Source organism: Mesocricetus auratus, unplaced genomic scaffold, assembly GCF_017639785.1.
Source record: "Mesocricetus auratus isolate SY011 unplaced genomic scaffold, BCM_Maur_2.0 Super-Scaffold_100676, whole genome shotgun sequence".
NCBI classification, from domain to species: domain Eukaryota; kingdom Metazoa; phylum Chordata; class Mammalia; order Rodentia; family Cricetidae; genus Mesocricetus; species Mesocricetus auratus.
In genome coordinates, this window is record NW_024429266.1 from 113,609,634 (window position 1) to 113,625,418 (window position 15,785).

Sequence of the window (15,785 nt, forward strand, 5' to 3'; positions counted from 1 at the left end):
TTTTCAATTCAGAATAGTCAAATTTAAAGGGTTAGGTGCTTAAATATTAATGAGTATCTTTGGTGACAGGCTCCAGACACCCGAATTCCAACTTTGTCTTTCCCCTCATCAAAGTTATGTATCCATCTATATAAAGATATTGATAGAGATATACACATACATGCATACATATGTACATATATATGGTGATAAGCAATATTCACACAATATTTTTTATTTTCATAACAAAACACCTAAAGTTACCATACTGTTAATAAAGGGACTCTGCAGGCTTTTAAATTTTAATTCTAGGATTTCATAGCCAAAATATTATTCTTCTTTCTTTTTTCTGGGACAGAAATTGTTAACAAAGTGGATCATACACTTTTATTAACTTTTTAAACCATGTGTATTTGCTGGAGTTCTTGGATTCTCAAAGCATAAAGCAACATAAGTCAAAGCACAGTGTTTACATGGCACCATGTGACTTAATGTTTCAACACACTGTAATGTAAGTTTGGAGAAAAATTTCAGTTCTGCATTCTCAGGAAATGTACCGTATTCCCCAGTGTACCTTCATGCTATTTCATGAAGCCTTTCTAAGAAGCTTTGGGAAAATTATATCAGCACAGCAGTCTATCCACAAATATCTCTACCACCTTGATAACAACAGAAAGAGTAATTATGTATGTATTATATCATTTTCATGTGATACAAAAAGGCACATCATCTCTACTTAACATTATTTCTATACATGGTACTCATGATTGATGACATAAGTAATCACAGATTTCTCCTAATGAAATGATACAGTTTAGTTCACTGTCCTATAGATGCCAGTACTAAGAAAGTACAACTGTTTCTCTGTGAAGAATCACTGAACTTGTAACTCAAGTCCCCACCTGAGTCTGTAGGACCCATCAGGCCTCACACCAGGATTCCTCCTCAGTGTTATGATCAAGGAAATTCATACTTCTCTTATTTATAATAACAAAAGGTGAGAGGGCTTACAGTGGCAACACACACATGCATGCTCTTCAGGAAAATGTTTTGTATGTACATTCATAAATGCACCGCAGGATGAGTGTCCATATTCAGCATCGGGGCATGGTTATTTCTTTACAACTAATGATTATATGTACTTTTGCATTTTCAAATGTACAAATGCTTATAGAAATGATGTCTCTGAACAAGTCATTTAACCTTTACTAATGGAATATATTCAGTGTCCTACAGTAGAATTTTTGCCTTCATTACTACTGTGCTTTTATTGTGCAGTTTCCATTTTTTTTGTGTTTTTAGATAATAACAGATGTCAGATACATCAGGAATGTCTGTTTTGGCTGACTTGATACAGCTGCTGACCACAGCTTTCTAAAATAGAAATCACCGTAAGCCAAATAGGATTAAACCCTAGGTTCTGTAGTCTAGTAAAGTTATTTATAACTGTAAATTTTTCCTTTAAAATGCCAAATTAGTTATTAAAACATTTAGAATATAGCAGGATATTGGTTATGGCAAGGTACTGCTCTGGTCAAAAATGATGATTTCGTCAGGCTTAGTAATATAAGCACTCAGGAGGCTGAAGCAGGAGGATTGCAAATTGTAGGCTAGCCTGTATGTTGTAACAAGACCCCGTCTCGGAAACAAAACAACAGGGGAGGGTTAGAACGTGGTAGAGAGTGTGCCTAAACCAATGTGTGAGATCCTGTGCTTAATCCCCAGCAACACAAGAAATGACCCCTTCTTTAAAAATTAATTAAAATGATACTTCCTTTTATGTATAACAAGTATCATGACTCAGTGATTGAAGTGGATTGCCAAGGCCACCAAATTAGTTATAACTATTTTAAATGGATAAATTCAACTATAAAAAATTTGAAAATGATAACAAATAGTAATTTACTTATTTTATGCCTACTGAAACAGTCCTTCATTACACAGAATTAACACTGGAGGTGCCTGCCTCCACAGAAACGGATCATTGCACTAAGGAAGGAGAAGGCAGTCCTGAAGTTTTATATGCATAAATAGTTCATTTTTAAAGAAATATGTACATACACACACAGGTGTGTTCACAAAGCTATGTGTATAATATGTAACTATCCCAAAATTCATGAATAATAAAACTAAATATATTTGCTCATATTACAGCTAGTGTTCTAAGGTTTTTAATTACTTTCAAATTCCTAGACATTCTGATCTATTTTAGATTCTTTAAGAGGCTTTGGGTCCACCTTGAAGCTGACGTTAATCTCCTTTCCGAAGATTTTATTAGAGAAACTAAGCCCAAAAACTGTTTTTCATTATTAGAATTTAATTTCCTTAAGAAAAAACATTTCTGGATGGAATCTCTTGGGAAATACTTAAAATTTGAAGTGAAATTGTGCTGTACCTTAGACTTAAAGATTACAGTGCCTGCCCTCCTCCTGTTCCAAGGGATTTGCTGTGAGAATTCTTACAACATTTGTAATGTATTTGGAGTTCTTGGGAGAAATTCAGTATTTTAAATAATGAGATTATTGTATATAACTGAATATTATTCACAGATTTTTAAGAATACATTTGATGAATAATTCAGACTCATATTGGTCTCTTTGTAAGTATATGTGATATACCTGAAGAAGATGATAATTCTATAGTTTTTTTAAGGTAAGGTTGTTTTTAAATTATATTTTTGTTTTAGCTTTTAAAGTTATATTCTTTTAAAAATATTTCTCATAGTTCATCTTATTACTTTGTATCCTGGAGTGACTTAAGAAAAATGCAGAATCACACGTCCTTAGTGAACTAAAAAGCAAGAGAATGATGCTCTCTTTTCTAAGGTAAACAAGATTTGCACCACTTGGGCAAAACACAACAAGATTGTCTTAAAAAAAATAATCTCTTGTGTTAAAAGTAAAAATAGTTGTACTGCTTCTATTGACTAAGGTTCCACTTTTGACCATGGTATTTGGGTAACATTTAATTGCCCTTTCCCTTCCATGCGTTATGTAGGGCTAAGTCTTCATCTTAAGCTCTAAGCAGTGACTTGTGATTGTGATGTGGTGGCCTGAGACTGCTTATTAAATGTGTTCTCTTACCAAAGGTTGCCTCTCCTTCAGTCCCTGTAAAGTCACTTCATTCGGAGGTGAAGTAGCAGATGGTGAACTGTTGAGGAACCCTTCCCCAGGGTTAAGAGAGCTCCTTGATTGAGCTGCAGTCTGGTAGATGATGTGGCCTGCCTTTCGTTGATCCTTCTCTAGGTGGTCATACTCTAGGAGCCCCGTTAGACTCCTATCCCAAGTCCTATTCTTACTTTGTTGTTTTTTAATCACTTGAACAAACTGAATTAACATATCAATAGTTAAGGTAACTGCTACTTATAACTTGGAAGTTGACCATTTCTTATATATAAAATTACTGCTTTTTTAGTCTCCTGAAATAAATGTCACTACCACATAACAGAGATGACCTGGGGATAAGCCCAGGGCTTTGCACACGCTGAGCGTGCTCCACCTCTCAACAGTAGTCACAGCCTTCATTTCAAACATCTGAAATAGTTGTCTTTATTGCATTTGAGCCAAAGACAAACCATGAATAGGCAATCTGTACATAAATGTGATAGGCCATACCTCAAACCTGGCTTCCCTCCTCTACTAGTCAACGTTGCCTGAGAACATAGAGGAAACTTAAAACTAGGTAAGAGGAAAGAAAGATCACCACATTAAAACTGTTCAGCTGAGGAGGTGGAGCACTTTGCTAGCTTAGTGTGCACATGGCCCTGGGCACAGGCCAACACCCCACAAACAAGCCAAAACCCTGCTCAGATATAAATTACATTAAGCCAGAGACCATTATCAGTTAAGACATGATTACACCTATGTTAGTGGTAGCACTGCTAATAAGTGTGGTCCAAATGAGAAATGCCTTAGTCTTTACAGGAAGAGCTACTTAGATGCTCTACTGTTATAGAAAGAGCATGCCTTCTCAGTGAGAAGTCACTCAGCACATAGAAATTAATAGAGGAAAATTCCTCTAATAATTGCATAGGCCTGGTCTCAAATAGCCTCAAATAGAAGATTGCACCAACTTATATAGGCCTTGGGTTTATACATTCCTTACGTGCTGCCGTCCTTAAATCTCTGTCAGGTCCTGGCCCCAGATTACTTGAACAATTAAAAAAGGCAGGAGTCTGCAAATCTGTCCAGGTGGGCAGATGGGAGATTTACACAGCAAAGATATACCAGTGTTGTTTCGGATGTTTGTTATGCAAGGTCATGTTGCCCACTTGGCAGAACTATGGTAAAAGACCTAATGGCAAATCAGAACTTAATGATGGCTGTCACCCTGTGCTACTCCCTTGATCTGCCACCCTAGAGATTTGTATTCTGATATGAGAATTGGTTGACTGTCTCAGGAGTCCTAAACTCCAGTTATGTTTGAGGAACAATTTTTTTTTTCCTCTGCCATTTCTGACAAGCCTGGTTAGCACACTGCTTATCTCCAGTTCCCCATGGAGGTGCCACTCGCTTACCTAAGTCATCCTTTGTAAAGTGTCTCCTTATAACACCACTGCTGTTAGTTCATGTTTCTCCTATAGCATCTGAACAGGAAAGTAGATGGTTTTTTTCACTGTATATCATCTTAAAAGAACAATGCTGATTCCTGTTTCTTCTGTAACACTGGTTTTTGTTGCTGCTTTTTTGTTTTGTTTTTTAAGTGATGCCTTGTAGAAGAATGAGCAATAGTGTTGTCGTAGTTAGGGTTACTATTGCTGTGATGAAACACCATGACCAAAACAAGTTAGAGAGGAAAGGAATTGTTTGGTTTATACTTCCATACCACTGTTCACCAGGGAAGGAAGTCAGGACAGGAACTCAAGCAGGCCAGGAACTTAGAACTAGGAGCTGATGGAGGAACTCTGTTTACCAACTTGCTCCTTGTGACTTGCTCAGCCTGCTTTCTGATAGAACCCAGAACCACCAGCCCAGCGGTGGCACCACCCACAGTGAGCTGGTCACTAATTAAGAAAATGCTCTCTCTGTAGGCTTGCCTGCAGCCTGATCTTACGGAGGTATTTTCTCAATTGGGGTGCCTCCTCTCAGATGACTGGACTGTGCCAAGCTGACATAAAATTAGCCAGCACAAGTGTTCAGCAAGAAATGGAATTTTCTGTAAACTTTTTTGAATTGTCAGAACCCACAAAGACCATTTGATGTGAATGACTTGCTGTGGGAATGTTTTTGCCTCTCCACCCCCAGTTCATTTCTATACACCTTTCCTCCTAACACAAATATGTGCTCTTTTTAGCCCCACCCTTTTCAGTGCCTATAAGTTTTCAGTAGAAGACAACATGCTTAGAAAAGTCAAAGCTTGCCAAGCTGCTTAAGGACCTTTCTGATGAAAAGGTTTAAAAAACAAAAGTTCAAGAGCGAGTTCCAGAACACCCTCCAAAACAAGACAGAAACCCTGTCTCGAAAAAACCAAAAAAATAAAAGTTCAGCATCCCTGCTTTCCGGGTGTCTGCAGTGCTAATTTCTACAAAGAGAAACATTGCTGCTCTTGTATACATGAATTTCCTTTAATACAGTAAGGAATTATTTGTCAGAAACTTCACTATAAATCTTTCAACCTATTTCCATATACAGTTAAAACTTACTAGTTTCAGTTTGTGAGATTACATATTCCTGGTAAAAATATTTTTGTTTATGTAAATACTTGGTGTTTGAAAATTTTTGCTGTTTGAAAATTGGCAGTGTTTTGTTTATAGGTAGAACTAAGAGATAAAACTACAGGATATCACATTAACATTTATTTAAATGATTTTTTAAAGTCCTTCATTAAAAGTTTTTCCATCTAAATAAATTTTCACCGGTCTCTGCTTTTTAGCCAGGGTTCCCTGTGCTGTTGTTTCTGTTCAGGCTTTCATTGGAAAGGGTTTCAGAGTCGGGGAAGATTAAAATGTAGGATCAAGGAACCAAGACTCTGCTTAGACAGCATGAGTCACTGTGGCCACTTCCCATCTGCCCAGGAAAGAGAAGTCATGTGTTTCAGCATGTTGTGGGTTGCATCTTTAACACTGGGCCTGCAGGAAGAGGTTAAGAACCCACCAAAATACAGCAGTGTGGCTTTATATAGCAGGAAGCCTTTCCAGAAGTGCCCTTTGGAATGCTCCCATACTGGTTTCTAGAATTCCATACCTCACATTTAGGAACCTGCTGCTTTAGGGTCTTTCTGATGTCTCCAGAAAGCGTTTTGTTTTCCCCATTTTGTGTGTTTATGTGTGTTCACATATGCACATAAAGGCCAGAGATGTCTTCCTCTATTGCTCTCCAGATGTTTTGGGTTATTTTTTTCCCCAGATAGGTCCTCTAACTGAAACTGAAGCTCTCTGATTGGCTTGTCTGACAAGTCCATACATCTTCCTGTCTCTGCCTTCCAGTGCTGCATTACAGATGTGATCACAGTACCTGGTATCCTACATGGGTGCTAGAGACCCAACTCATGTTTCCATGCTTGCACCCACTGAACTGTTTCCCAGTCCCTTTTATATGTTCCATTTTATACAACTTGTTATTTAGGGGTTTTTTTCCTTAATTATAAGGATAATACAAAATTCTAACTAGAAGATAAACGTTAGAAAATAACATTTTTTTGCCTTTTGTCCCAATCTCTAAAGTCCCTGAATTTACAATGTACCACTGCGCTAGACATGCATCCCCATGCACATGTGTGTGTTCTCCACCTGTAGATTCATTTTTGTCCATAGCTTGCTCTTCATGTCTTATGTCAGAAGTAGATGAGACACAGCACCACCAACTTCACACAACTACACACATTTGCATTTCCTTCCTAATTTATGATCAGTTTATTTCTAAGCAGTGACTCTGATATGACTTTAACCCCATAAAAGGCAACTGCATGAGGTGGAGTCTCATTTTATTTCATTTTCGTTTCTCTCCCTTACAGCCTGAAGTGGAGGTGATAACTGCATGCTAACGTGCATCTCCCTGCTGCTTCTGCCCACAGGCATTGAGTCTGACCCATATAGTAACAGATATTCAGTGGAATTGGGAGGCTTGGGGAGATTGTCCAAGCCTGCTGGAGCAGGATATCAGAACAGAATAAACAACAAACTATACATAGTTCAGAATTTACTTTGATAGAAATTGTAACATGTGACAAATTCCCAGAATGCACTGGAGCTTTTCCAGGCATAGTATATTCATCAAAGTGTAACAAAGCCAAATAAGTCTAAATCCCCATGTCGAGGTGGGTGAAATCACATGTCCTTTATGCAGTTTTGTTTCATAAACTCAGGTACCATTTGCAGTTTCTCAGTCATCATATAATATACAGCATGTCCCAGAGAAATGAAGAGAATCGCTTTCCTGTAGCATTCACAGCCTAAGATGAATTTTGGAGTCTCAGACTCTTCCGTGATGGTAAAACAGAAGTGAATGGAAAATAAAATGACAGGTGAGTCAATTACAAAGCACTTGACTCTTCCCTCAGTAACTCAGGTGTTGGAGTCTACCTTGGTTACCAGGGTTCACTGTCTATTGGCACAGTGGGCCTCTGATAAAAATAAACCATTCACAGTACTTGCAGGCATTTAGTGTGGAAATCACCACTCTTACTGTGCTTTGGAATTCACTGACCAACTTAGCATTCTTGGGCCCAAAATACCCAAGTATTTTCTCAGTTTCATCTGAAAAGTGCCCAGTAGCACATACTTCTGACAGACAAAGACATTACTCGTGTTCTTTGCTTAGAGTGCAGAGCCCACTTAGAGTAATATGAAGAATTAATGGGAAGATGCAAGAGTCCTTCAGGATATTGGCTTTCACAGACAACTGCATCCTCTCCAAGACAATGTCAGCAGAAGCAAACAAACGCTGCACAATCTCAAACCTCTCGTTATCTTTCAGAGGAGCCAAGGTGGGGTCTTCAAAATCACATACTCTGTCATCAGAGAGAGCGTGGAGCTGAAATGACAAATTTAAACCAACTTCAAAATGTCCCCGGCAATCCAAATTTGATATCTTTTTTAACAGTTCTCCCAAATAGGACAAGATACATGTTTCTTCATGATAAGACCTTAGGCCTGTTTTTCTCTTCCTTGCCTGTCTTCCTGTCCAAAACCTCATTATGTTACAACTTCTAGCCCCATCAGTCCAGTAGGGTAGAAAAATCAGCATGTCCCTTTTGTATGCCACATATAAGGATTCATCTGACTTTACTGATAAACGTGTGCTTTTTTTTGTGGGATACATTAGAGTAACTCAATACACTATAGAATCTATAGCTAAAAAATCAGGGCAATAGGAATTTTTGCCTGCACATACCATTTTGTGTTGAACTTTTCATATGTTTGTAATTACTGTGAAGTATGGGTGGTTTATCTATTATGGGTCTCAATATGTATTCCTGACTGTTTTGTAACTTACTGTGTATATCAAGCTGTCCTGGAAAGAACAGATATCCTCCTGCCTCTGCCTCCCAAGTATTGGAGTTAAAGGTATGTGCCACCACACCCAACTCTTTTGTGTTTTTAAGTTTTGATTTTCTGCTAAGATTTGGGTTTTGGTTTGTCTTCACTTTTCCTACATCCTTGAGTTGTAGCAGTTGGTCAGTTGCTAAGATCTGTTGTCCAATGTATGCATTTATTGTTCAAAACTTCCCTTTCATTGCTATGTTTGCTATGGACATGGATTTTGTTGTGTTCCTTGCATTTGTTTCATGAATTTCTCCACTTACTAGTCACTAGGAATGTGTATTTTTATAATTTCTGGGGGTTTTTTAAGTTTTATTCCCTTGTGAGCTCCAAAGATACATAATATTCATTTTTCCTATGCTAAAGATGGACTTCTGGGTAAAAATACAGTGAGGCCATAGGTTAACTGGCGAAGTGACAAAGTTAGAATGTGTGTAGATAGTTGGACTTAGCAAAGCGTGATTGTGTCTTCATTTCTTTTTTTTTTACAAGAGAGGTTCCTAGAGCATGTGTCTTCAGGAGTAATAATGGTTTCCAAAGAGTATTTTTTTAAAGGAACAAAATAGTCATGAATTAATTCTTAAGTAGAAGCTACAAAGTAATAGCTATGAATTATAGTGGCACCAACTAGCACCTCCATCATTTTCAAGGGTTTTATAAAGAAAAAATAAATTTCTTCCAAGCTAAACTGTTATTTAAAAAAAAACTCAGTTTAGGTTCATCAGTATCTTTTTTCGGTTAAAAACCTAAATATTTTGGCCCTTTTATTTAATGTAGTGTAAATCAGTGTATTGTATCTAATGATTCATTCGTAGCCATTGGCTCTAAGACAGCAGTTCTCAATCTGTGGGTTGAGACCCCATAGGAGGTTGTATATGAAATATTTGCATCACAGTTTGTAACAGTAGTAAAATTAGTTATGACGAAACCACGAAATGATTTTATGGTTAGGGGTTACCACAATATGAGGAACTGTATGAAAAGGTAGCAGCATTAGGAGGGTTGAGAACCACGGCTAAGGTCTTTATTCAGAAACTAGCCCATGGGGGCAGGAGAGGTGGCTCAGCAAGTAAGCACACATTGTTCTTGAAGGGACCATTGGTTCCCAGTGCCCACATGGTGACCCCGGATCCAAAGGATCCGACCCTTGAGGGAGTCAGGCATATATGTGCTATATATACACACACGCAGATAACACACTCATCACATAAATAACATGTTAAAATAGAAAACCAAGACTCACTCTGAATTATGTCTTGGGGGAAGGGTGATTACTGACTTCGGCTCTAGAACAATAATGAAGTTCTACTGGGTGGTGGGGCATGGGGTTAATGTGCAGAAGTAAGGCTACTGAAGGTAGTACGTGTGCCATAGGTAAAAGATGCACTCTGTTTATCAGCGGACTAGCTCTATGAGAGTGGCCTTGATAGAAAAACTTCCACAGACTTCTTCTTCTTCCTAAAAGTTCACCCACAAAATAAGAACATCTTATTTTGTCCCTCACAGTCATTTGAGCCTGCCAGTGCCTTGGCTTCATCAAATCCTCTGTGCCTCTGCAAGAACCCTGAGCGCCCTTTCACTGAATGTGATTCACAGCCTCTCTGTAGTCTGTCTTGGGCCATTGCTTATTCTTGGCATAATAGGGTTCAATGTGTCTTGGCTGTAGTAGGTAGAATGTGATAACTGGTTATTCTTGATTTCTTTTATAATAAATCAACTATCTTCAAACTAAAAAAAATGCACTGAGACTTCTTTGTGACCTAACATACTGTATGTAGTACATGTTCTAATGAGTTTGCTGCTCCTGCTGCTGGTTAAGCTGCCTGTAACGTAACAATCGCACGTTTAGACTCAGGTGTTTAATTTTGTCTCAGTGTGCTGCCCATAGTGGAAAAAGAAGGGTAGTTCCTGGCTGTACCTCTATTCATCCCCCTGCTTTCAGATCTACAGTTGTTTTGGCTATTGAACTGGTACCAGTTCAACGATCCACATACATTTACACTTACTGCATCCAGTTGGTGAACTGATCCGTTTATGAATATATAGTGGTTGCGTTCTCTAGTTTTTTATTTGAAGTCCATCCTCTCCTATGAGAATATGAGTGTAACTCCTGCTTGCTTTTGGGTGCTTGCTTTTTTTTTTCTGTTTCTTTTAATACACTGTCTTAGCTAGGGTTTTTATTACTGTGAAGAGACACCATGAACATGACAACTCTTATAAAGCATTTAGTTGAGGCTGCCTTACAGTTTCAGAGGTTTAGTCCATTATCATGGAAGGACATGGCAGTGTGCAGGCAGACACGGTGCTGGATAGGAGCTGAGAGTTCTACATCTTGATCCCCAGGCAGCAGGAAAAGAGCTTTGTGTCATTGAGCCTGGTCTGAGCATTTGAGACCTCAAAACCTGTCCCCACAGTGATACATTGCCCATGGGCCAAGCATTCAAACACATGAGCCAGTCTATGGGGGCCATTGCTATTAAAACCACCACACACACATGCATCAGTAAGTGGATTCTTGTGTCTGTGGATAGCATATAGTGGTGAATGGTATGTTTGGGCTTTCTTTGTTTTATTTTTTCTAAGACAGGGTCTCATGCAGCCCACACTGCCCTTAAGCTTTCTGTTGAAAATACCTCCATATGCCAATTTCTAGAATTACAAGCATTCGCCACCATGCCCTGCTCTTTCTTACTTTTTTTTTTTTTCATTCATTCAACTAGTCTATTGGTTGGTGAATTTAATCCATGTACATGTCATTGTGTTGCTCTATTCTTATTTTGTACAGATGTTCACCTGTCACTTATTTTTGTGACATGCTGGGGATTTAGTGTTCCTTCCTTTCATGTGTCTGCTTTGCCAGTAGGGCTCGCATACTCACACACTGTGACATCACACACTGTGATAATGGCACCTGATCTTTCTAGTGTGGGGTTTGCATACTCAAACACTGTGATATCACACACTGTGATAATGGCACCTGATCTTTCTAGAGTGCTGTCTGCTCCCATTATTGTTTCTGCAGTGTTGATCCAGTGTCATGAATTCCCTCCATTTCTGCTTGTGTGAGACCATCTTTGTCCTTCACTTTTAAAGGCTCTGGTTTCCTGGTTGACATTAGCTTCTTCAGTATTTAGAGCATACCGTTCTGTCTCCTTACATCTATGGGCATTCCTTATGTGACTAGGTTTGTTTTTCCTTCTGATTCTGTCCTTGTCTTACAATTTTTTTGTGTTGACTATAATATGCCTTGGTGGGGGCATAATGTGCTTGTTAGTTTAGTTGGGGTCTTTTATGTTTCTTGTGTGTAGATCTCTGTATCTCTTTGAAGATTTGGGAAGTTTTCAGATATTATTTCATGAAATTGGTTTTTAAATGCCTTCTTTTCCTTCCCAATCTGGAATCCCCGCAGTGCAGATATTTGCTCGCATCATTCTGCCCTAGACACCTTGTAGCTTCCCCCATTACGCACAGCAGCCCCTTATCTTACTGAAGTCATTGGAAGCATTGTCCTTAGCTTCTGCAGTCTTTCCTGGTGCTGCTTCCTGCCTGTGGTCAGAGCGTTGTGTGTCTTACTGCACTGGCTGGATGTGTTAGCTCAAGAATTAAGTAAGAATTCTTAGTTTCTCACATCTTGAATTGCTTTTTCTTGCTTCTTCATATTTTGTTTATATTCTCTTGGAACTTATTAATGTTTCCATGGGATCATTACTGTAAACTCTCTTCAGACTTCCTTCTCAGAGATTATTTTTAGAGAACAGCTATTCTCTTTGGAGCTGGCTTGTTCTTTTTATCCTGTATATCTGTGGAAACGCCAATATTTTGAGGCATTTTCTGTAGGAATTTTTGTTCATTTGAGTATCAGCTGGATGGATGCTATGGCTTTAGTTACACATGAGCTCAAGGTGTGTCCGCTATGCAGCGCCTCATTTGGTTCCTACTATTAGGGTCTAGGGGTACAGCTACAATCCTGGCCACAGTAGTTCATAAAGGTATCTGTAGGGCTTTGCCAAGAGCACAGGCTTCCAAGTGTATTCAGCTGCTATGGACTCATTGGTATGAGATGTAAAAGGAGCTATCCAGGTGCGCATAGATCATACCAAGAGTTGTAGAAGATACTTGGGTCTGTAGCAATTCTAGAGCTACAGGATGGATCCAGCCCCTTTCTCCTGGTCTCGCCAGATAAACGTCTATGGTAACCATGGATTTAAGGTTTTAAAACATAAAGGAGCTTTTCCCTAATCCCATGGGGGTGATTAAAGTTGCTGGGGCTTTATAGGTGTGGGATCCAGACAGTATCTCCTCCAGGACCCAAGAGATAAGCACAAGTTTTATTCAGTACTAGCAGTCCTAGGCCAAAGTCAATGGACTGTGGAAGACAAGTTCCTTGGGCCTTTCCAGTAGTTCTGGTTTCCATGCTTCAAGGTGCAGGGCATGGGGGAGAATTCCCCTTTGTGCCACAGGTTAATGTGAGTGGCATGCAAGCCTTTTGGTGTCTGTGGTCTGTGACTGCAAGGCCAGGGTAGAATTCTACCTAGATCATGCAAAGAGTAAACAATGGAGAGGCCAATACGTGTGGCATTGTTTGCCACAAAACTGAAGACCACGGATGTGATCCCAACTATAAGCCCGAGTTGCTGAGACTTTTTGCACCAGCAGCTACAGTTCCAAAATTGTAGGCACAAAAAGTTCCCTAGTTCCCACTGTGGGTGGGTGAGATGTCACTGGCAGTTGGGGCCCTGATCGATGGATTCCTGGAGCTGCAGGACCTGACTGGGAACTTGGCTAGCTCCCGATAGACAAGTGAGGCTGGGGCTTCACAGTGTGGCTACAGCCCCACAGCGTCAGGATTGTAGAGTGAGGAGGAGATGGCTCCTGGGCATGTGGCTATGGTACGTCAGAGTCTGAAGCAGCAAAATGGTGACAGCACTGCCTTGCACCCAGTGTGGGCACAGGACCCAAGGTCTGTAATAAGGTAAGAGCTCAGATGATTATGGGAGACCCAGCTCAGGTGACCACCTTCTTTGAGCCCTGAGTTCACAAGCCAGTTCATCAAAGTGGACAGAACGCGGTAAGTACTCTGGCTTGGCGTTACATTTGCAAGCTCGCAGAATGATGAGGCCTGCAGCCGTTTTCCATCTTTCCCCAGACAGCATCAGGGTAGTGAAGGGCAGCGTACATACAACAGGTACTCCCCACGTTGTTTAATGTTCTATGCACTTTTGCTGATTTCTGGAGTTCTGCAATATACAGTTTTCCCTTAGCTCTGAGGAAGTATGCACTCACCACTACCATCACTTGGCCATCGGTTGTTTTGTTTATTAATGTAAATGGCAATATTAGAATTTCTTGGATATTTGGATAAACTCAAGTGTAGGTACTATCATTAATTGTATTTCCTGCTTCAAGAACCTTTGTCCTTGCTCTTCTGTATCCTCTGACCAGGAATATTTTCTAGATTTCTCTACTGATTCAAACCTACCCTCTTATCAGTTCACAGCACATGGTTAGTATATCAGACACTGTTTGCCCAAAACTCTTAAAGAAGACTTGAAAGTTACATGGGCCTTCAGACAGGAGTGTGGATAGATTGTGTGTCCTTTTCTAGGTAAGTCACTATAAGAAGTACACAATGTTCCACTCTTGCAGGAGCCTGGCTCTTCTAAAGAGCAGCAGCCAGAAATCTACAGAGATTCCTGAGGGCTCCTAGGAAGGTCTTCCTTTAACGAAGCCTGTTTTGTCTGCTGAGCAGCCTTCAAAAGACAGGCCAGGTGCATCTGCACACAGCAGAGTCCACCCATTTTGGAACTGGTTCATGGCTGGTCATGAACATCAGCCTAGGTCAGAGCCAGAGCTGACTAAAGGGGTGCTAAGTGAGTTCATTATGGCTTGGCTCCCTTAGCACAAGTTTCTTCTTTGTGTACTTCCTCAATGGATTTAATTAGTCCCTAAATACTTGAGAAACAGACTTTGGAAGTGCTGAGCACTCACTGCTGCAAGAGGCAACAGAGCTGTTTTGCTCATCATCTTGTGCAATTAGGACAATTGTATCATTTATATAATCAAACTACACTAGCTGCCATCACCTTCAACTGTTTCCAAGTAGTTGAGTATCCACTGGGGCACAGAATCTATGGTCAATTCTGATGGCACCTGCCCAGCTGTGTGATAAGATACCTAGTGGTCTTGGCTTCTGACACATTCTCCATACAGAACAACTTCCAAGACCACCTACATGGTTTGGTATTCCCAGAAGACATGCTTTGCTCTATGGAGTAACCGTGGGGCCTGGACCTAAACTAGACCTTAAATGTCCCAGGGATGCCTTCTACCAACACAGGCTGTGGAAGCTGCTTCTGGGCAATCTGGGGCAACCTGTTGCTAGTCCCTCTGCTAACTGCCCTCTCTAACTTGAGAACTTAGCTCCACTCTGCGGCTGGATTCATCACTAGTCACTTGCTCTTGCAGTGGTATTTCCAGAGAGCACCAAGTTACTGATACCAACATCAGTGACCAACAACAGGGTGTTGGGCCTCTCAGTCCCAAGCTATGGCCAAGTCTCCAAACTGGGGAAAGAACATGATTTGGAGTCTGCACACTGGGCTGCTTTGCTAGCCAGCTCTGAACACTTTGCTCTGGACCTCCCCCAGTACCCATGTGTTAATGATGGCCCGTGCTTACAGTCTCAAGCTGAGAAACTGGAGATGTTTTACCAGTGGATAGCATCCATCCCTCCTCATCCCCTTTCCTTTCCACCCCACTGCCCCATCTGAGGGCTTCTTACCAGGTGGCACAGCACATGAATAACGTGGAGTTTACAGCAAGTCCCCAGGAGAACTGTGGCATTATCTGGCATTTCTGTGGAAGACATGCATCATGGTCATGGTCATTGTCAAAAACCAGTTTGTGGGAGCCAATCACGGTGGTGCATGCCTGTAGCCTCATCCCTAGAGATGTTTACCCACAACTGTGAGCACAGCACAAAGACAGCTCTCACCCTGATGCATGTCCCAGGCCAGACATGCTCTGCCCTCCCTTAACTGCCTGGAAAACTAAAACTGCCCAGCAAGTCTCGAAAAGGTGATTCAGTTACAGATGAGGTTCTGTGGTATTGAGAGCTAAGATTTGCTCATAGTCACACAGGCAGAGGAAGCTTTCCTGGAGACAGCCGACTGCAGTTCTGGAAGCAGCTAAGCAGGATAAAGCCAAATGCCACAGTCAGGGCCCAAGAGGGACCACTATTCCAGCACAATCCCCAGATCTTAGGATGCCATGATGTCTGGGAAGAGTTGGCCAAGGACGAATCCAAGATTAACCAGAATGCTACCAA

At 40.5% G+C, this 15,785-nt stretch overlaps 1 protein-coding gene across 1 annotated transcript in view; it reads right to left on the bottom strand.

Annotated features, from left to right (window-relative positions):
* Positions 1 to 7,102: 7,102 nt before the first annotated feature.
* The window catches only part of Gsdme (gasdermin E), a 55,135-nt gene continuing 46,452 nt past the window's right edge, over positions 7,103 to 15,785 (bottom strand). The window contains exons 9-10 of the mRNA XM_005087183.4: positions 15,240 to 15,313; positions 7,103 to 7,949 (exon numbers count right to left, since the gene is read on the bottom strand). Of these exons, the coding sequence (XP_005087240.1) occupies positions 7,716 to 7,949; positions 15,240 to 15,313 (308 nt within the window). The 3' untranslated portion in view covers positions 7,103 to 7,715. The remainder of the gene's footprint in view (positions 7,950 to 15,239; positions 15,314 to 15,785) is intronic.